General features: G+C 43.8%; 1 protein-coding gene across 1 annotated transcript in view; it reads left to right on the top strand.

Annotated features, from left to right (window-relative positions):
- Positions 1 to 1362: 1362 nt before the first annotated feature.
- Positions 1363 to 23178, top strand: part of LOC124605586 (complexin) — a 737935-nt gene continuing 716119 nt past the window's right edge. The window contains exon 1 of the mRNA XM_047137373.1: positions 1363 to 1483. Coding sequence (XP_046993329.1) covers positions 1471 to 1483 — 13 coding nt within the window. The 5' untranslated portion in view covers positions 1363 to 1470. The remainder of the gene's footprint in view (positions 1484 to 23178) is intronic.

Raw genomic sequence — 23178 nt, 5'->3', positions numbered from 1 at the left:
GGGGGGTCCACCGGGGGCCGAACCGCACAACCACCCCGTGTTCGGTGTGGGGCGGTGGAGTGGTGAAGTGGACTGCGATAGTCGTCGTGGGGTTGTGGACCACTGCAACTGCTGCGGGGACGGAGCCTCTCTGTCGTTTCTAGGTCCCCCGTTAACGTAACATAACATAACACCAAAAAATCATAATGAAGAAAGTCAAAGGAAGCCTGGATCGCTTTCTACTTTTATTCCGATTACTGTTTGGAATTCTAACGGAGTTCATCTTCAGGTACTGATATAATAAAAGATTAAACAGGTGAACATTAGTCATTTGATGATAGAACACTAAGAAAAAGATTGCATACAACACTAGTATGCAAATAAAAATGAAACATCAAATTTGATTCACAGTAATTACAGTATGATTATATATATGTCACGTTACAATCAGCTGCGTACAATCTTACTCCTTTCTCCGCATTTAACAGATACGGGAAAAAGTTTCGAAAAGGTCTGAAATTATGTGAAAGGAAGTCGCTAAGTGCTCTCATTCTCGAGTATTTGAAGAATATAGTCGTCGCAATTTGCGAACCGTGAGGTATACAGCCTCATAACACGTACATAGTTTATAGCTTTAAAACCTGATACGTTGTGTTAAATCACTGACACAAGATAACACCTTTTAATGGGTAGACTATAACAGGTTTTTAAAATTGTAAACTACTCCAATAATTATACAAAATATTAAAATCTTGTGTTTGTTGCCCCTGGAAGCCAATAGATGGCAACTTTCAACCATACATCGTTTTGCTATTTAGCAACATGGAATAGTCTGAAGATTATCACTGGCAACAGTCGAGATCATTAATCCGACATAATATAAAAAGTGACAGACGATATTTGTGTGGCTTTATTGTATCAAAATGATTACGGAGGTCTCAGACATGATTCTTCAATTACGCCAAAGAAGAATGCCTGCGGAAGCCGCCAGCGCCAGCGCGTCCGCGACGCGTCCTCTCACGACGGCGCTTCGAGAGCGTCTGCCGACGACGCGCGCCGAGCGCCGACGGGGTGGAGCTTCGGGGCCTCCCCTGCGGCGTTCGGCAGCGCTCGGCTCTTTCCGTCGACAATGCGCATACGTAATAATCGATGCGCCATGCAGCGGCGCAGCGTCCCTCGTGGCGGCCGGGAGGGGGAAGCGGCCGGACAGCCCCCTTTCCGTATTTTCGCCACCCCCACCCTCCTAGTCGGGCGCGGGCCCCTAGCGTCGCGGCGGCGGCGATGCACTGTGCGTGCTGTGACGTCACGTGGTCGGCGGGGCGGCCCGCACGCAGCGACGCCAGGGGCAGGACGCGCCAGCCGGGCAGCCGACGTCGCCGCCGCCTCCGCCTCCACCGCACGTGCGGCCGCTGTGTGCGTGCGCCGAACCGAGCCGCGCCGATGCCCGTGTGAGAGGCACCGCGCACCGACAGTGGACAGCCGACACTCGTCATGGATATCTTAGGTAGGCTCAGTCACTTGAAACTCTTCTCTCAGTTCGTGCCATAAGTAAGTGAACGCGGCTCTGCCAATACCGCATCTCGCTATTTTGTGCGCTTCTTCAATATACAACAATATCTCCAGTTACTTGCACTCGAACAAAACTTTTTACAATGAAGTATCTGCAAGGATGATACCTGAAATTACATTGGGACCAGTCAGGTACCCCAGAAACATTTAGCTGAATATTTCTTACATTTGTATTCGAAAAAGGCCCATTATTATTATTGAACTTAGACCTTAACGATGTCTTGTTAAGTAAAAAAGATGGCTCGCTTGAGCAATTGGCTATGATCGAAATCCTGTCGCATATATGACTCTCAGTAGACATCATAATAAAAGGTATTGTCTGAATCCAGAAACAAAGCCATTTTCAGTGGACCACCTTTAGTAATTACAGAGAAAAATCTTAATCTGTAGTTTAGAAAATTATCTGCTTAGGTTAATTCAGCTGCCAGTGTCTTTACTTTTTCTCCGTTTTACAGAACCGTTAATAGTTTTTGGAAGCTTTTGTTGAGACAGAGAAGTTTACCGCAACTTTTCGATTGTTCTTTGGATACTTAAATTGTGTATGTGTGTGTAGCATGCATAGTTTTATTTTCTGAAGTAAGAGACAATGTTCAAAAGTCCTTAAGAAGTCAATATTTTACGAAATCAATTTTAAATATCCTTAAACGACTCAAAATGTTGGAATGTCGTGACGTACATAAACGGTGATATATAGGGTAATCGGATATAGGGTGTTTTTCAGAATTAAATACATTTACAATAATGTAATAGTAACACCAACTTCCTAGAATACATTGGGCTTAGTAAATTTAGCAAATTATTTCCTAATGCTATATACTGGTAATGACTAACCTCCAAACAATACCTCTCAGCTTCGATAAGAGCTTCATAAGGAAGTATATTTGATTATTGACCATAAATTTGCAGTGGTTCTGAAACATGAAGTAAATTTCTAAAACTGTGACAGAGTGTGTCTATTTCATGATAATACACTCGCCGTATTTCGCAAATAAATGCATTAAGGAAAACATAATCTTACAAATTCTTTCATAATCATCGTAAGGTGAAATAATTATATTTGTTGACTTGGTTTCCACAACCAGTACCCTCAGCACACGAGCCGCTATTCTTAATATATGTTTTCACCTCTGAATTGCAAGGTTAAATTGATTGGAACGAAAGAGCCTCTTCGTTGAGTTACGGTGGGCGAACCCTTTCATTCCGCACTGCGGGGTTCCGCTAATACCCCCGTATCGATTTAATTAGCCGCCTGGGTTACAAGTTACACCAACATTCGATTGGGAACTTAGGATAATATGGACGCCAGAGAGGTAAAGTTTCCTCACACTGCATCAAGTAAACTTCCAGGAGAGACCAAATGAAGTACTAAGAGAGGTGAAGTTTTAGTACTTCTCCTCTATGAATTATATATTTCTCTATGTTGAATTCTTGTCGTCCCGGAAAATGAATTGCACAGTTTCTTAATTTTATTGGCCACGGATACACATCCGTAAGGGCTACATATAGATTTTCTTTTACTGAAGGTTAAATTTTATACTACTTACTACTATAAAACAATGGTAGCTTTCAGTATTCGGTTATGATATTATCGATTCAGGTATGTGCTGTACAGCGGAAGCACACTACCAACGCGAAGCTAAATCCGTTGCAGTCTCTTACAAGTCTCGAAGTGAGATCTTACAGCAATAATTCGTACTGATCTTGTGCATAGACAGCAGCAATTTCAACTATTTGCTTCAAACACGTACAGTTTTAGGCATAGTTTATCAGATTTAATGTGGGTGGCATAATGAGATCTACATGAACCTAATTAATTCATTAACGGATGCCATTCGTGGAGGTGAAACCCACAAATTTTGCTTTGTTTGAAACATTCCCTTTCGTCACAGTGCTAAGCTATTTCATCGTATATCAAATTCTTGCTCTTCGAATCTGTTTATATTTATTATCTGACTATCTCACAAATTTCTCAAATTGTCCTAAGAGCTTAATAAGAAATAAGCGCACTTATCTATCTGCGCTATTTTATACGCCGCAGGAGAAGTCGTGTACCAAAGATCTCTGAACTAACAGAGGTTAAAAAGCAAACAGCAAAAAATAACGCAGAGACATTCTTAACGCAACACTTCTTGGCCACGCCCATCGAACTGGTGCGACAGACATTCGATCTGCAACCCGGTCGCATAGCGCAACTCCGGCGTACAGCTCATGGCGCCGAAGAGATATCGGCGAGAACTGAGCACAAACTGTCTAAAGAATTTCCCGAAACGTGTTAAAGTATCGCTGATATTTCGATTCTTATCGGTCTAAAAGTAGTTTTAGTTGATATTGTGAAGATGTAGTGAAAACTACACGAAAGACTGTAACGCCAAATGCTTATAAACAGCAATTTATGGTTTTTCTGTATATAATCATTTTTTTTACCATTCAAAACACCTTTCATTCTTACCGATATGTTCGAGTACTCAAGAGCTTTCTCATACAAGTAGTAAAACGCCACATCTAACCACACCTAATGATAAAAATATCTTCTAAAGCATATACTGTGAGGAATATGTTATTGCTAGACTCTCGGCCAATTTGACCTGCATGTTTCATACATTTGTTCAATGACCACCTTTGCTGAAGCTGTTGGTCACCATTCACTTTCTCCCATGAATGCTACTGATTAAGCTGTGCAAGGGAGTGTGTGCCGACATTTGAAACGTACGAGCGAACCGGGGGAAGTGACACAATGATTCAGATGTAGAGTTCGTAATATTAATAATCGCCGTAACAGGAGGAAGAAGGAAGATTAGAATGTTACATTTTAGCATTTTCTCTATCTGCAGGTCATTAGAGGCGGAGCACTAATTTGGATTAGAATGCCAATAGTCCGTGACCTACACGATCCGCTATTCGTCCTAGGTGATTTCCGAAAATCACTAAAAACGTAAATCACATAAACTGGGATTGTGACGCTCAAATATCTGTCCACCTGTCATGATTTGATCTTTGTATGAATTCCCAAAATCTCAGACACTGGGATGTTTCACGTGATGAAGCCAGGGTGAATCGTTTCCCCAGTCCTGCTCCAGGTGAGTTACTGTTCGGTCTGAAATGACTTTAGTCAGTTCCACCCTCGGTTCGAGAGCGGGACGCAAATAGTGGTAGAGTGTAACTTTAAATCGGACCTGGCAGGATCCCTAATTGATAAGAGAATAGTCCAGAAAAGGCAGAGTTTTGATTTCAAGTTCCAACCCAACGCATAGCTCGCAATCTGCAGTGATACTGAAATTCATTTCTATTTGTGTCCACTTAAGAGAACACACAGAAGAAACATGCAGGTCAATTTGGCACTCTGTAGTGAACTGAAAAAAACTATTTTTTCCGGAATAATGTACTCGTCCACTTGCTGAGGCTGACTGTAAACTAATGGAACTGCAAGGAAACTTCACTCCGGTTATTCAGTTAACCTTTGTATTTGCACAGTGTGCTGCTCTTGGAGAGTATATGTCAGTTTTGTGTTACAGTTCTGAACAAATCTTGAGGATAGAAAGTGGGTTACCGAGTAAAAACTAGGGGGTTGTATTTAAAAAAGAGTTTCTGCTGTTCGTATGTTCCTATCGAAGAAAATTACAAAGAGACAATCATGCTCATTAATGTCCCCCTGATATCTAAATAATATTTGCTTCATGCATTTCTTATTTGTCTTCTGGACGGGAAGTTGCTTGACGTAATCAAAATATATGGGACACATTATGCAAGATTGTCCTCTTCTGCTGTGGAATCATAGAGGAGCACATCTACAAATTAGGTCTTTGAATAGGGCCCTAGGATTTCAGGTGCCTCATATGAAAAGAATGTTGCTGAAGAAAGAGATACGTAATCGAATCCAGTGACATTGCCATGTTGCTATTGAATCGAGTGACATTGCCCCATTATAATTATCATCAGCCTTCTTGTAACATGAATGTCCGACTATAAGGACTGAAGTGAAACGCGGACATCAAAGAGTCCTCTGTGACGGTGTTGCATGGTACATGCCTTGCGTCAGTGTACTGGTAAGGCTCCTATGTCATTGAATCTCCAAGGCGCCCCTTCCCACGCTGGTGTTGCATATAGCCGTCCGGTTTCCAGATACCTGGCGAAGTGCTGCAGTCGTTGTTTTCTATTGGCTATTTATATTCTCTTTCAGCTGTAATTAGTGTAATGTCAAGGTTCTTTAGCTAGAGGGCTTGTGCTTAAAAGGATTCTGTACCACTACCTTTAGTTATCGAGCAGGTTCTGTTCGTTGCGATTTTTCCACCTCTAGTCAACGTAAATATAATTATTTTTCTTTTATCTTTCCACACACGGATATGACGAAGGTTACGTGAGAGGGAAAAAAAAGAGTCATATATGAAGGAAATTTTCATTCTGCATAGGTAAATTGCCTGTTGGGCCAAAAAATAGAAATTATCGAGAAACGATGAGACGCATCCGTGGCTGGAACGATGCTGTGTGTCACATGACCTACATACAATCACTGGGTACAATACTTAGGACAGTCCCCACAAAAATAAATTATCAGGAAACGACAATCCCACAGCACGTAAATCACAGCTAGAAACGACGCCGTCAGGTACATAGTTTGCAGTCTATTCACTGGAACGGGTACTTAGCAATCCCAATGGACGCATTCTTTGCCAGTTTTGATTTTAGCAGTTGCACGCTCCTGACTCTGCAGAATACGTTTCGTTAAACCTTACGATTGCCTCTCGTTGTGTCTCCCGTAGTCGAATAACCGTATCTGACTGTGCTAATACGTGGTCCGAGATGTATACAGTAGCTGGATGTCACGTAAGAATGGCAGATGAAAAGAAAACCTCCAGACCTGAGACATAAAAAGAAATACAATTTTATTCCTCTCAAATAAATTTCGTCATATGTGTGTGTGGAAAGAGACACGAAAAATCACGACGGTTACGTTGACTATAAGTAGATAAATCGCTACAAACTGAACCTGCTTATAAATACATAACCTCTAGGTAAGGAACCTTCACGTTACACTGACTACAGCTAAAGCACAATATAAACCAAAAGTCACCAGAAAATGATGAACGTGAGCTATAGGTATTAATGTAGTACAGATAAACACACATTCCTGCCCCATATAAAATCACAAATAGCTTTATATATTTGGTTATATTCCTGAATCAAAGACCGGCGCTCTTTTTAGAAAAGGCACCTCCGTTTTCACAGGATTTTGGAGTATGGGATTTTCCTTCCAAAAACCCGAAGGAAAACACGACGGACGTAGTGAATTCAGAAAGTAATTGACACACGTCGTCCCACGTTAAAACCACTGCGCAACACGAGTGGCTCATTGCCCGAAGAGAGCACATGTCCCAGGTCTCCTGCATGCAGTTCTAATGGGGTACAGATAAGAGGTTGTTTTGCTCTTTCAAATCGTAGTTCTCGAGGTTTACGTTTGGTCTGCCATTCTTACGTCGCATTTGGCCAAACAAGAATCCAGCTAAGATGCAGTGAGCGAGTGAAATGCCGCTGCAACTGGAAACTTAGTCAAAACTTACGGTACGCGGGACGTTTGATTTTTGTGGACTAAACGTCTAAATTGCACAAATATTTACAGCGAAATTCTACTGGTATACGCACCAAGTCCAATGTCAGGTCCAGCCGCAGTGAAATGGTGCGAGATATTTGACCAAGGCTGCACAGAAGCGAGTTATGCTAATCGGAAAGAAAGCAGGGTCTCACACCACGCAATTTCCATGTTTTTTGGAAGCTGGCAGACCATCAGGGGATAAAGAGACTTTCCATTGATGGGGGACGTGGACACATCGGTTCTCGAATGGCTCCGTGACCGAGGAGTGAATATCGTCGAAGAATCGAGCGACTAGTAGAACGTTCCGGCTGCTGTTTACAGAAATTTGCTGACTATGTCGAATAATAATATCGTGTATCTATGTCACATTCAATAAAAGTGACATGACGAACCATAATGTGTAACGTATTTCTTCAAGCCCCTTCATGCTTTCCAAAGTACGTCTCTCTAGTCGCTGTAGAAGTGTTATAATAGTTCCTATATGAGGACACAAGTTAAACCTCACTTTCCGTGAAAATTCTCTGTACTAAAACGTTGGTATTAGATTAATGGCAATAATGTACGTCTTATACCCTTCTGGGACCCTTTTAATCAAGTTGTTTGTCCGCCCTGTGACGAACTGACGTCAAGCTGCAGTAACACTGAAATTTCCAGAATGAATTTTCACTGCGCAGTGCAGTTTGCGCTGATGTGAATCTGCCTGGCAGATTAAGCCTATGTGCCTGATCGAGACACGAACGCAGGACATTTGCCTATCGCGTGCAAATCTTCTAAATTGTAACACAGCGGTTGTCTGTTGTGAACTGAGAAACGTCTGAGGCTAACTAAACAACATTGTCAAATAGCATTACAGCACTTGTAAGCTATCATTGCTTGATTAAAATCAGGTTTCCCGCCAGTTATCTGTTTTACATTGTCTCAAAACCGATATTCTTTCGCATCTGATTGCCAGTCACACACAGCATGAAAATGGGTAAAAGATCAAATATATATATATATATATATATATATATATATATATATATATATATACTCCGAATAAATAGTACTTTAATTGCGGAGCCCTCCATAACCTCCTCCACTACATTATTTGTTCAATGTCTACACGAGCTCGTAACATACGTCGTACCTTAACACATACTACATCCGTCCGCCTCAAGAGCTGTTGTCTTATTGCCTTAACAGTTGCGGTACCTCTACAGGTGAGCTCCATACCAGACAAGTAACACGATGATCTTCAACCGACTGAGCTATCCACGCTCACCTCACGAACCGTCGTCACGGTTTTGAAAGTACGAGAGAGCTACTGGCGGAAATAAAGCTTTGAAGGTCGGTATGAGTCGTGCCCGAATGGCTCACTCGGTAGACCATTTGCCCACAAAAAGCAAAGACTCTGATTTCGACTCCGAGTCCGGCACACATACCTAATACTTAAAATTGGCTACGAGACAGTCGAAACACGTCGTTGACTAATTTTACTGCCTAAGTGAGACTGTAGCCTGCACTATCTCGCAGGTTTTCTCTATGTGACTGATTAATGAAGTGCTTTCAGGTTTTCAGACAAGTTGTTGCTTCCGTTTTATTCGCCGTATTGCGACGACCGACGCAGTAGTCTTCAGCAGATGCTTCGAGTTGAGCAGCTATGTTTAAATTTAAACAAGGCTAGGGATGCCTCACACATTTCTCTGAGATCTCGTCGGCTATGAGGATGTGATCAGATCTGGGAAACGCTGTGTTGTATCCACTGGGCAAGAAGGCTCCACCCGTTAGAGCAGAGTTTGCGGGGTTGCCTGCAAAGCAGGCGCATGTGGCAGGCTACGTGATAATTTCGGTCCGACGTAGAGGAGTCGCAGTGGTGAGCCAGAAGGAGCCGACTTGGTCGCACTGTATTGCAGCGCAGATCACATGGACGGAATGAGAGCTTTGCTCATTCCGCTTCTTGCTGTCGAGAATTTATGGGGCTGCACCAACCGACGACTGAAGATCGAGATGGAGAGTCAACTGAAGTGGAGAGCCGGCAGGTCTACTTCAGTCAGGCACGACATCGTGGCAGCTAATACTAAGATCGCCACCATCAGTCTTCAATGGCTACGAGTCGCTCGCCAAATTCATAACCAAGCGATTGTATTTAGACTTTGATACCAAGTTATCAGTAGACAAATATTGTGTCTTTAGTCGATGATCTCAGAAGTGTGTCAACTACTGCATGTCCTTTAGTCGGTAATATACAGAGGGTATAACACCGTAAGAAAAGCATGCTTGAAAACAAGTGCTTATGGTAGCCAAACCTGTCAGTGGCGTTGCTCTGGTTCACCTCGAACGGATCCTGTGTAATATCCTCAATATGTTCAAAGTGGGGCTCAAAAGACTTATCTGTGTAGTTGTGACTGCATTATGTCAGAGCCAATTGAAATAGAATGTGAGCTTGTTGTTGGTGCGCGTATGGTGAGTGCTTCAGGAACAAAGGTAGCTGAGGTTCTGTGATTCAGTAGGACAGTATGGAGGGTTTATACTGCATGCGGAGAAAGCAGAATTACATATGGTAGCCAAGCCTGTTGAAAATGGCTCAAATGGCTGTGAGCACTATGGGACTTAACATCTGAGGTTATTAGTCCCCTAGAACTTACAACTACTTAAACCTAACTAACCTAAGGACATCACACACATCCATGCCCGAGGCAGGATTCTAACCTGCGCTAAGTCATGCCGCGGACGAACGTGTGTGTTCAGTGAACGTCACGGACGGTCATTGAAGATGATTGTGACAAAAAATGTGAGGACGACAGCCCTAAAGTCACTGCAGACCTGAATGTCGCACTCATGAAACCTGTCAGCACCAAAACAACACGAAAGAAGGTCCAGAACCAGGCAAATTCAGGGCGAGCTGAAATTCCAGTACCACTCATTAGTGCTGCAAATGCCTCTAACAGAAACCGTAGTGCCGAAACCATAAAACGTAGACTAAGTAGCAATGGAAGAAAGTCATTTAACCATAAGAGTCTTGTTTCACACTGCTTACAACTTCTGGAACAGTTTCCGTCCCGAAAGCGAAATATGGCGGGGGTTCGGTGATGGTTTGAGCAGCCGTATCGTGGTATTCCATGGGCCCCATTGTTACTCTGCAAAGTCGCATTACTGCCAATGATTATGTGACAATTGTGGCTGATAAAGTCCGTCCTACGATACAAAAAAAAAGTTCAAATGTGTGTGAAATCTTATGGAACTCAACTGCTAAGGTCATCAGTTCCTAAGCTTACACACTACTTAATCTAAATTATCCTAAGGACAAACACACACACCCATGCCTGAGGGAGGATTCGAATCTCCGCCAGGATCAGCCGCACAGTCCATGACTGCAGCGTCTGATACCGCTCGGCTAATCTCACACGGCTACGATACAAAACTTGATTCTCAATGGTGACGCTGTGCTCGAAGACGACAGCGTCGTTGTTCACACATCTTGGATTCGTTTTGTGACACAAGGATGAATTGTTTCATCTCCTCTGGCCACCACAGTCAGCAGACCTCAGTATTACTGAGTCTTTGTCGTCTACTTTGGCAGTATTCCGTTATTTTTGTCCACCACTTTTGTATTGTGAACTGATACAATATTTTATGCGAGACCCTCAATAAAGCGGAGAGAAAGGACATTTCCCGGAAAATTAGTGCACCCTCCAAAAAACAAAACAGCGGCAAAGGGAGTGATGGGCATCAGGAGTTGAACTCGAGTAAAATGGTGGACGAAGCAGTAATAGTTTACAGTCTGTTTGACGTCCAGACACATGTAACAGCAAAACTTGCTGCATCTGATGACCACTGGGTCGGTACTTAAAATTTTGTGCACGAAATGAAAAGAACTTGGCTGTCTCCTATGTGCTGGCAAATTATAGGTTATGCGAGCAGTTTTTATTTTTTGTTTTTGTATTTATTGGTCCTTGGGCTAAACCATTTAGCCAGTGCATAGTATTTTTATTATATACAGCATAGTCATTATAAATTACATGAATACCAGTTAACCTTCATGATACATTTTGTAGATTCTTACTTTCAACGCAATCCATGTATCACAACTTCTCACGCTGGATCATTTGTGTCTGACTGGATATCCGCTTCGTGCAGAAGTACGGCAACACTGACTTACTCCGTAGTGCACAGCTGCCGTAACAGGTCTTACCATATTGAGGGTTCCTGCCCTGTTCAAGGCTCTGAGAAACTCTTGGCGAGTTTGTTGCCACGTCAAGATCTTAGTATCACGTGGTTGAGCTCTGCCGTTTTAGTTGAGTGTGCTTCACAGTACCGAGGTAGCTAAGCTTTCATTCTATAAACATGTGAAGGATAACAGCCGTGACCTTTTTTTAAAAAAAAAATCTTGATTCATCAAAACCAGTATCATCCAAAGTAACCCACCACCTAAGACATAGGTTGGTCGAAGTTACATACAAAATTACAAATTTTCAGCAGCATTTACCAAGACTCTACTTATTGTTAGTGTCAACTACAGGATGGGAGGTAAGTTACTCTATGGGTATTCCTACCATTTGACCTACTGTTAACCTACTATGCTATCTACTCTATACTACTCTACTAACAACTACATCCTGCAGCGTTACATGTGTGCCAGTAGAAATATAAACCTACTATCTCTTAGCTGTGATCGCCGAGCTAATCCCAGTGTGCGTGCCCCTGGCACTGGCCTGGCCTTAATGAAAATCGCGTCTTTTTGAAATTTCCTACTATCTTTCCTACTAGTAATTTTATCTACTAAGTCATAAAAGGTGTGCTGTGTCTATAGTCGGTAAGTTCGCAACCTCCCCCTAGTCCTGAACGCGACGGATCCCGGTCGTCACGGCGGTCGGCCAGTACGCGTTCTGGCGGAATAGGATGGTGCGTAATGTCACGTTTTGGCACTTTCGTTACTCTATCTCCCTATGATATTCTCTCAGGACTTTGACGGATACCTCGCTGGCTAATTTATCGATGATAGTGAAGGTGACTGGGTTCCTAATTAGATGGAAGGTATCTGTATTTGGCAGTGAATTCCTTAACTCTGCGGCAACATCATCGAAAATGCGACTCTCGTAGACAATGTGGTCCGGTGTACCTATCTCGGCGCCACAGTCACACGAGGGTGTCGCTCTTTTCCCGAAACAGCAGAGATATGCCGGGTACGGGCCATGCCCTATGATGAAGTGCAGCAGTCCCTTACTAGGCTGAAAATGCTTCATTCTCAATCGTTCTTCGATGTTTGGTAATAGTTGGTGTGTTCTTCTCCCTGTCTCATCCCCATCCCAGATTTCTTGCCAAAGTTCCATCCCCCTTCTTTTGATTGATGGTTTATCCCCCACTCTGAGCCCCATAATGTCCTCGGTTTTTTCAGTCTGCCACTTTTTTACCCAGTACCTTGCGGCCAGCTCCCTTATTTTTACATCTAGGGGGCACAGCACCATGAGAATCAACAATGCTCCCCCAGGAGATGTACGGTAGGCCCCGACTGAGCACAATAGCATGTTCCGCTGCACTCTCCTCACGCGACCATAGCAGGAACGACCCTCGTGAGCCTGAGAGCCCAAACTCCGGACCCGTAGCCCACGATGGAGGCGAGGATTGTGTTGTGGTACAACTTGATGAGGTTTGGTGGGAGATGAAATCGGCCGTGACCTATCGTAATGAGGTTATTTAGTACCTCTAGTGACCTATGTGTTGTGACTTCAATGTGCCGGGCGAAGCTCCATTTGACATCTAGTACTACTCCTAAATATCATGCTTCCCGACGACGTATTACTGGTGTGCCATCTATCCTGACTGTAGCGTTTCTGCCCGATTGGCCCTTTAAGAGTAAGTAGGTGAGATCTACCACGTCTGTGACCATACTCGAAGGAATTGCGTCTCTACAAAAAAATGGTTCAAATGGCTCTGAGCACTATGGGACTTAACAGCGGAGGTCATAATTCCCCTAGAACTTAGAACTACTTAAACCTAACTAACCTAAGGACATCACACACATCCATGCCCGAGGCAGGATTCGAACCTGCGACCGTAGCGGTCGCGCGGTTCCAGACTGAAGCGCCTAGAACCGCTCGGCCACAACGGCCGGCGCGTCTTTACACCAGCAGCGTAATCTGTACGTGTAGTGTAGTAATGTCGACCGTAAACCACACTGTTTCGCCAGGTGATCCGTCAGCTTGTTGCAAGAGATGCCGTGCGCGGAGCTGGATGCCCGCTGGGCAGAAGAGCGCTCCTCTGGACGGGGCGGTCCCGCCCTTGTTATGTGGAGTGGTGCGTCTCGGACCACGTGCCGCGGTTGTGTCCCGGCGACCCCGGCCGCTCTTCCGCTTTCTGCGCCGCCTTCCACTCCAAGGCGACGTCGCGTCGCCGGCAGTCCACGCCGCCCCACGCCACGCACTTTGGCCGTAAGCGCCGCACTGCGCCTGTGGGCCGCTCCGAGCCGAGGCCGTGAATTCAATTTGGCGCTGGATGTGGGAGGCGGGGGTGCGAGGGGTGGGGTGGGGTGCTGTGGGTGCCCTCAAAGGGGTGGCCAGGGGGAGGGGCAAGGGGCGTGGCCACTCGATATCCTGCGCGGCGCTCCCCACGTCTTGATTACCACGCCGACGGCTGCCAAGGCTCCGCTCTGACTTATCGACCCGCCAATAGCAGGAGCACTCAATAAGTAAAGAGGCACGGGACGCTAAAGACGGAGTGTTGCCGTTTAAACGTCTTTCGATATCGAAGTCATTAGAGAAACAGCTCTGGCTGTGCTAGAATCGCACGGAGGTCGCCTGAAATGATTTAGGGAAATCGTACAGGTCCTAAATCAGAATAACAAGATTTGATTTGGGGCCCACATTTTATATTAGTTTATTAGTTTACACTACTGGAAAATGTGCCAGATACATTAAAAGGGAATAAAAATTTCCTATTTGGATATAAAAGGTTGTGGATTGCAAGGGAAGTTTAGTATCGTTGCGGGATTCAGATTTACATATCGAGATGAACGCAACAGCGTTGGCAACCCAGAGTTAGGCGGCGTAGACTTCGCTTCACTTAGCTAGACCCTCTGCGGCCTAAAATAGAAGGAAAGCGTGCGCTCTTTCCTCGTTCAGTTGCGTTCTACATCAGCGTCTACTTGACTACTCCACAATTCACACTTAAGTAATTGGCAGAGGGTTGTTCAAACTACCTTCAGACTATTTCTCTCTCCGTTCTCCTCTCTAAAAGAGCATAGGAAAAATGAACTCTTAAAACTTTCTGTACTTGCTCTGATTCCCTTTGGTTTCTACATCTACATCTACATCCATACTCCGCAAGCCACCTGACAGTGTGTGGCGGAGGGTACTTTGAGAACCTTCTATTCCAGTCTCGTACTGTTCGTGGAAAGAAAGATTGTCTGTATGCTTCTGTGTGGGCTCTAGCCTCTCTGATTTTATCCTCATGGTCTCTTCGCGAGATATACGTAGGAGGGAGCAATATACTGCTTGACTACTCGGTGAAGCTATGTTCTCGTAACTTCAACAAAAGCCCATACCGAGCTACTGAGCGTCTCTCCTGCAGAGTCTTTCACTGGAGTTTATCTATCATCTATGCAACGCTTTCGCGATTACTAAATGGGCCTGTAACGAAGCGCGCTGCTCTCCGTTGGATCTTCTCTATCTCTTCTATCAACCCTATCTGGTACGGATCCCACACTGGTGAGCAATATTCAAGCAGTGGGCGAACAAGTGTACTGTAACCTACTTCCTTTGTTTTCGGATTGCATTTCCTTAGGATTCTTCCAATGAATCTCAGTCTGGCATCTGCTTTCCCGACGATCAACTTTATGTGATCATTCCATTTTAAATCACTCCTAATACCTACTTCCAGATAATTTATGGAATTAACTGCTTCCAGTTGCTGACCTGCTATATTGTAGCTAAATGATAAGGGATTTTTCTTTCTATGTATTCGCAGCACATTACACTTGTCTACATTGAGATTCAATAGCCATTCCCTGCACCATGCGTCAATTTGTTGCAGATCCTCCTGCATTTCAGTACAGTTTTCCATTGTTACAACCTCTCGATATACCACAGCATCATCCGCAAAGAGCCTCAGTGAACTTCCGATGTCATCCATAAGGTCATTTATGTATATTGTGAATAGCAACGGTCCTACGACACTCCCCTGCGGCACACCTGAAATCACTCTTACTTCGGAAGACTTCTCTCCAATGAGAATGACATGCTGCTTTCTGTTATCTAGGAACTCTTCAACCCAATCACACAATTGGTCTGATAGTCCATATGCTCTTACTTTGTTCATTAAACGACTGTGGGGAACTGTATCGAACGCCTTGCGGAAGTCAAGAAACACGGCATCTACCTGGGAACCCGTGTCTATGGCCCCCTGAGTATCGTGGACGAATAGTGCGAGCTGGGTTTCACACGATCGTCTTTTTCGAAACCCCTGCTGATTCCTACAGAGTAGATTTCTAGTCTCCAGAAAAGTCATTACACTCGAACATAATACGTGTTCCAAAATTCTACAACTGATCGACGTTAGAGATATAAGGTGGTCTAGCGGTTCTAGGCGCTCGGTCCGGAGCCGCGCGCCTGCTACGGTCGCAGGTTCGAATCCTGCCTCGGGCATGGATGTGTGTGATGTCCTTAGGTTAGTTAGGTTTAAGTAGTTCTAAGTTCTAGGGGACTGATGACCATAGATGTTAAGTCCCATAGTGTTCAGAGCCATTTGAACCAGTTTTAGAGATATATGTCTATAGTTCTGCACATCCAATCCTTTGGAACGCTACGCTCTTCTAGAGAGCTACGGTACACCGCTGCAAGAAGGGGGGCAAGTTCCTTCGCGTCTATTACGGTCATCATTCCCCCCGGATGTAGACTGGCGACTATAAAATATTTTCACAATCAGAGGAAAAAGTTGGTGACTAAAATTTCGTGAAAAGATCTCGCCGTAAGGAGAAACGCCTTTGTTTTAATGACTGCCATCCCCGCTCGCTCATCATACACGTGACATTCTCCTCCTTTTCGCTGCAATTTAAAACTGAGATTACCTTCTTTCAATTTCTTCGATGCCCACCGTCAGTCTTATCAGGTAAGTACCCCATACAGCACAGCAGTACTCCAGCAGAGGATGAACAAGCATCAGTAGGCAGTCTCTTTAGTAGGCTTGTTGCATCTTCTAAGTGTTCTGCCAATAAAATATAGTTTTCGTTTGCCTTCCCCACAACATTATCTATGTGAGCGTCCTAATTTAAGTTGTAATTCCTAGGTATATAGTCAAATTGACAGCCTGTAAAATTATGAGCTTTATCGTGTAATCGAAATTTAACGGATCTCTTTTTGTACTTATGTGGATGAGCTCAGAGTTTTCCTTATTGAGAGACAATTGCCACTTTTCGCACCATGCAGATATCGTGTCTAAATCAATTTGCAATTGGTTTTGATTGCCTGATGACTTTACTAGACAGTAAGTAACAATTCTGAGAGGACTGCTCGGATAATCACTTAAATTGTTTATGTAGATTGGGAACAGAAGAAGACCTGTAACACTTTCTTCAGGAACGCTGGATATCACATCCGTTAAACTCGATGACTTTGCGTCAATTACTACTAACTGTGAGTGGAAGTCTTGGATCCAGTCGCATTGCTGAAGACATAATACTCGTGCATAGGCACACAATTTGATTAGAAGGTCATTGTGAGGAACGGTGACACAAGACTTTCGGAAATCCTGAAGTGTGGAATCTGAGATCCCCTGTCGATAGCAATCATTACATCTTGCCGATATAGAGCTAGCTGTGTTTCACAAGAACGTTATTTTCCGAATCCTTGCTGGCTGTGTATCACTAGACCGTTACATTCGGGGTAACTCATAATGTTCGCCGCGCGGGATTAGCCGAGCGGTTTGAGGCGCTGCAGTCGTGGACTGTGTGGCTGGTCCCGGCGGAGGATCGAGTCCTCCCTCGGGCATGGGTGTATGTGTGTGTGTGTTTGTCCTTAGGATAATTTAGGTTACGTAGTGTGTAAGCTTAGGGACTGATGACCTTAGCAGTTAAGTCCCATAAGATTTCACACCCATAATGTTCGAAAACATTATATGTTCCAAAATCCTACTGCACAAAGACGTTACTGATTTGCGTCTGTAATTCAAACGAATACTCCTGCTTCCTTTCTTGCATATTGGTGTGAATTGTGCAACTTTCCAGTCTTTTGGTATGCATGTTTCGTCAAGCGGACGTTTGGGTATGATTGTTAAGTATTGGGCTATTCTGTCACCATATTCTTAAATAAATCTTACTAGTATGTCATCTGGACCGGAAGACTTGCCTTTATTAAGTGATTACGCTGCATCACTATGTCGATGATACTATATTACCTATTTGACGTACCTGAAGCTTTCTGACCGTCAACGTTACTTTCTTCTTGTTTATTTGTCTCGGTTTGTAATCGTGGTTTTGTTCATAGACTGTTGACCATTTTTGGCTTTCAGGTTTCGCATTCCTCTCGGTTTGTCCTTTTCGGATATGTGTACGGTTTTTGCCGTCTTCATTCGACTCTTTCAGCAAAATCAGTGTTATCTCGGAGAGCGACTAGTGGTACCCACGCACCTAGGTAATGAGTTGCTAAAAGAAGATCGTCCACTAGAAGCCTATACAGGGAAATTCAATTACATCTACCATTGTCCTTATTAGTGGTATAGAAAAATTGAACAGGACATTTTTGTAGGAAATTTTATGTATTACATTTTTAGTGGGATACGTCTTCGATACAGACTGTAGTTTTCGACTTATTCAAGAAAAACGTAAAAAAGTGATCCTCAAATGCATCTTCATTTCCACACTCAGCTCTCACCGCTAGTATGTTGTTCGTCACTCTTTCTCCTACCACTGTACAAAAATAGGAGACTGCACTAATTATTTCAATCATCAGACTTTTTTGGTCTTCATTGATTGGCCTTATTACTGCACTGGCTTAGTCGAACACTTCAAAATTGTAAATCTGACGTTTGTGTAAGCTTTACCTAACGACAAACAGCATAAAATAAACTTACATCGTTGTAGATGTCAGGCCTTCTGACTACGAAACTACTGTGCTTGCAAGGCTTAAGTTTGGATCGAATTGTCAACAAAATTAGTTTTAGCGCAACGTTTACAAACGTCGTTTTTCTTCCATTACCTTGACGGACACATTTAAACTCATAACGTTAACGAAACAGTCGACTGTGTTGGTGACGTGATAGCTCAATCAATAGCCACTAAAAAAGGTACAATATCAGGAATAGCTCACGAACTTGGAAATTTTTGTATAGTTGTAGGATGTAGTGCGACAAACAACATATTAGAAATCCTGAGTGGTGAAGAACGAGTTTTGGGACGGAAGTGTGGTTGAGGGTGACTTATGCAAGTTTTTCTTGAATAACTCGAAAACTGTGGCCTCCAGGGAAAACGTATCCCAGTACAAAATTTAACTACATTAAATTTCCTACAAAAAGATCGTGTTCATTTTTTCTCCAGGACTAATCGCTTGCGCCTAGCGAGAGAGAGGATATTAAAATCACGAACGCGGTGTCTGAAGGCCACACACAAAATTGGGAGTTGCATAAAACGACATCGGTAGGCGCAGCTGACTCACCCCGTATACCTGAAGGTGAACACCAGGACACATTTAGCAGACGTGATAACAAAAGACCGTCAGGTGGTTAGAGGAGTCAAACTAGGATGTCTTCCCATTTATATAGTATGTAATACATAGAAGAAATAGTGGAAAAGTACAGGGTGATTCAAAAAGAATACCACAACTTTAGGAATTTAAAACTCTGCAACGACAAAAGGCAGAGCTAAGCACTATCTGTCGGCGAATTAAGGGAGCTATAAAGTTTCATTTAGTTGTACATTTGTTCGCTTGAGGCGCTGTTGACTAGGCGTCAGCGTCAGTTGATGCTAAGATGGCGACCGCTCAACAGAAAGCTTTTTGTGTTATTGAGTACGGCAGAAGTGAATCGACGACAGTTGTTCAGCGTGCATTTCGAACGAAATATGGTGTTAAACCTCCTGATAGGTGGTGTATTAAACGTTGGTACAAACAGTTTACAGAGAATGGGTGTTTGTGCAAAGGGAAAAGTTCTGGACGGCCGAGAACGAGTGATGAAAGTGTAGCACGCATGCAGCAAGCATTTGTTCGCAGCCCAGGAAAATCGACTCGCAGAGCTAGCAGAGAGCTGCAAATTCCACAATCAACTGTATGGAGAGTCCTACGAAAAAGGTTAGTTATGAAACCTTATCGTCTGAAATTGGTTCAAGCACTGTCTGCAGCTGATCACTGGCCTCCAAGAAGCCCTGATCTTACCCCCTGCGATTTTTTCTTATGGGGGTATGTTAAGGATATGGTGTTTCGGCCACCTCTCCCAGCCACCATTGATGATTTGAAACGAGAAATAACAGCAGCTATCCAAACTGTTACGCCTGATATGCTACAGAGAGTGTAGAACGAGTTGGAGTATCGGGTTGATATTGCTCGTGTGTCTGGAGGGGGCCATATTGAACATCTCTGAACTTGTTTTTGAGTGAAAAAAAAGCTTTTTAAATACTCTTTGTAAAGATGTATAACAGAAGGTTATATTATGTTTCTTTCATTAAATACACATTTTTAAAGTTGTGGTATTCTTTTTGAATCACCCTGTATTTTAATGGAAACAAAAGACCTGGAATCGATCCCTATACCTTGGTTTTCGAGGACAATGTTTCTCTCAGCTGAGCTGTGCAATTATGATCCGAACCTACTCTCACAGTTTCTCGTCTTCCAATACATCTCTCATTCTTTTAGAACTAGGGAAAGTTCCGGTGCAGAGTCTCGATCGAGAGCAGAGTTTTAATCTGCCACGAAGTTTCAAATCAACACATACCCCGCTGCAGACTGTAAAAAAATGTATCTCAGAATTATAATGGGAAAGCAATTATTTATCCATAAATGTACCTGCTGCGAAACAACTAAATCTGAAATTTGAAAAACAACTGTAGTGTAAGAGAGTCTCTGACTTTCCGGGTAAAACTTATAGCTTTCGACGATTACCTTAATCATCTTCGTCAGGAGAAGCTGGCAGTCTGAACTGCTGACTTGATAGCCTTATACAGCGTGTAGATGGCTCGTGATTCCTCGGTAATTACATGCTTCTATCGCAGATGATGTCAACGTCCGCTCTGGTGGCTTCACCGCTTCCGTAATAGCGTAAACTCATCGACTCTGCCTCTTTTCTGCATAGAGATCTCGCTTCTATGAACCGCTAAGTTTATATCCGCTGTCACGGTTGAAGTTCTTGTCACGCTTTCTTATTTGTACAGCAACTTCAATTACAGAATCCCAACATGCAGGAGCCTGGGACAAAACTGTTGTTTCATAAAACAGTATTTTGTGTCTGTAAGGCTGTGCTCGGCAACTGCGGATTTCTCCAGTTTCCGATTTTTAATAAGCCTCGATGTTCTGCGCAGTGCTCGGAAACGGTACGAAGTGACTGGCTGTCTGAAGTAATTGCTTCCACACTTACAAGGGATGTTATACGAGGTGCATTCAAGTTCTAAGGCCTCCGATTTTTTTTCTCCGGACTGGAAAGAGATAGAAACATTCGCATTGTTTTAAAATGAGGCCGCGTTCATTGTCAATACGTCCCAGAGATGGCAGCACCGTACAGCAGATGGAATTTTACCGCCAGTGGCGAGAATGAGAACTGTTTTAAATACTTGAAATGGCGACGTCTTCCTTACTTTAACAGCGTGCAATCACTCGCTTTCTGAATTTGCGTGGTGTGAAACCAATTGAAATTCATCGACAGTTGAAGGAGACATGTGGTGATGGAGTTACGGATGTGTCGAAAGTGCGTTCGTGGGTGCGACAGTTTAATGAAGGCAGAACATCGTGTGACAACAAACCGAAACAACCTCGGGCTCGCACAAGCCAGTCTGACGACATGATCGAGAAAGTGGAGAGAATTGTTTTGGGGGATTGCCGAATGACTGTTGAACAGATCGCCTCCAGAGTTGGCATTTCTGTGGGTTCTGTGCGCACAATCCTGCATGACGTCCTGAAAATGCGAAAAGTGTCATCCAGGTGGGTGCCACGAATGCTGAAGGACGACCACACGGCTGCCCGTGTGGAATGTTGCCAAGCAATGTTGACGCGCAACGACAGCAGGAATGGGACTTTCTTTTCGTCGGTTGTGACAATGGATGAGACGTGGATGCCATTTTTCAATCCAGAAACAAAGCGCCAGTCAGCTCAATGGAAGGACACAGATTCACAGCCACCAAAAAAATTTCGGGTAACCGCCAGTGCTGAAAAAATATTGGTGTCCATGTTCTGGGACAGCGAGGGCGTAATCCTTACCCATTGCGTTCCAAAGGGCACTACGGTAACAGGTGCATCCAACGAAAATGTTTTGAAGAACAAATTCCTTCCTGCACTGCAGCAAAAACGTCCGGGAAGGGCTGCGCGTGTGCTGTTTCACCGAGACAACGCACCCGCACATCGAGCTAACGTTACGCAACAGATTCTTCGTGATAACTTTGAAGTGATTCCTCATGCTCCCTACTCACCTGACCTGACTCCTAGTGACTTTTGGCTTTTTCAAACAATGAAAGACACTCACCGTGGCCGCACATTCACCAGCCGTGCTGCTATCGCCTCAGCTATTTTCCAGTGGTCAAAACAGACTCCTAAAGAAGCCTTCGCCGCTGCCATGGAATCATGGCGTCAGCGTTGTGAAAAATGTGTACGTCTGCAGGGCGATTACGTCAAGAAGTAACGGCAGTTTCATCGATTTCGGGTGAGTAGTTAATTAGAAAAAAAATCGGAGGCCTTAGAACTTGAATGCACCTCGTAAATCCCACGGATCCTGACGCCGATTCTGTCCTTAACGGGCCGTAGCATCTCCTTTACCTTGTTAGGAGGTCGGAAAATGGGTCTTACACGTCGTCTTCCCAGGACTCTCCCTATTTTGCGGAGTGTATTGCCGCTACAATACATGGCGTAATGACGTTAGTGTTCAACGTTTTCATATATATATATATATATATATAAATTGGAGAACGCTGACTTCATATCACGTCAATCATAACAGTTCTTTAGGAACACGTACTTCAGATGATTAATTTCGGAATCCAAGTGGCGCTCGTCAGAAACAAATTTTTCTCTGTATACGAGTGTAATTAAAACTGCTTTCTTCTGCACTGGATGATGAAAATTCTGGGCGCAAAGACAGCATTACTAATTACCATCCAATCACAAGGCGTCCTTGGGCTACATAAGGCCACCATAGCAGCAGTTTAGATAGCCAGTTGCTCCTGACAAAGACAATGAAGGTAATAGTCGAAAGCTTGGGGGTTTTACCCTTCACTGACGCGGCAAGAAGTCCGAGAGTGTTTTACACAATAGTGCCGTCGCGCATGACATTGCTCTCATAGACAATGACTGGTCTGATATTTTGCGTGGAGTGCGGTTTTGTGTACGGAAAATACATGGACGAGGAGAGAGAGGTAGGCGATTAGATGCCTGTGAGATGCAGGAGTACCGTCTAGATACGAAGGGAAATGCAAGGCAGAAGACGAGTGTAGGTGAGACCGAAATGTGAAGCAGGAACAACCGAAGTGGAGAATTGTATAAGACTGAATTAATTTCCAGCTCCTCACTTCTCTCTGTGGCTCTGAATTTAATAAATTTTCGGAAATCATTCATGCAAAAACGTCATTTCTTCGTGCTTTCACACAGGACCCTTGTAATTTCAGGGTGTACGAAGTCTTCTGTTTAAACAATTAATATCCTGAAGCCTAGAACCATTAAACATGCCGACACTACCAGTATCGACATTATGCTTGAACCGATTATAAGAAGTCTTTTCGAAACGTAATGTAACTTCTGTTTCGCGCGGTAACAAAGCGAGCTAGCCACATCCCGATGGCAAGATCGAATCCGTCACAAGTTCCCGAGTAACAACATTGCGTCACGCTTATGACACCACCTATCCTTTCCCAACTGCTGTTGTTCGAATGAGACTATGTACAG

This window comes from Schistocerca americana, chromosome 3 (genome assembly GCF_021461395.2).
Source record: "Schistocerca americana isolate TAMUIC-IGC-003095 chromosome 3, iqSchAmer2.1, whole genome shotgun sequence".
In the NCBI taxonomy this organism is placed as follows: domain Eukaryota; kingdom Metazoa; phylum Arthropoda; class Insecta; order Orthoptera; family Acrididae; genus Schistocerca; species Schistocerca americana.
This window is presented reverse-complemented; position numbering and strand designations above follow the sequence as displayed.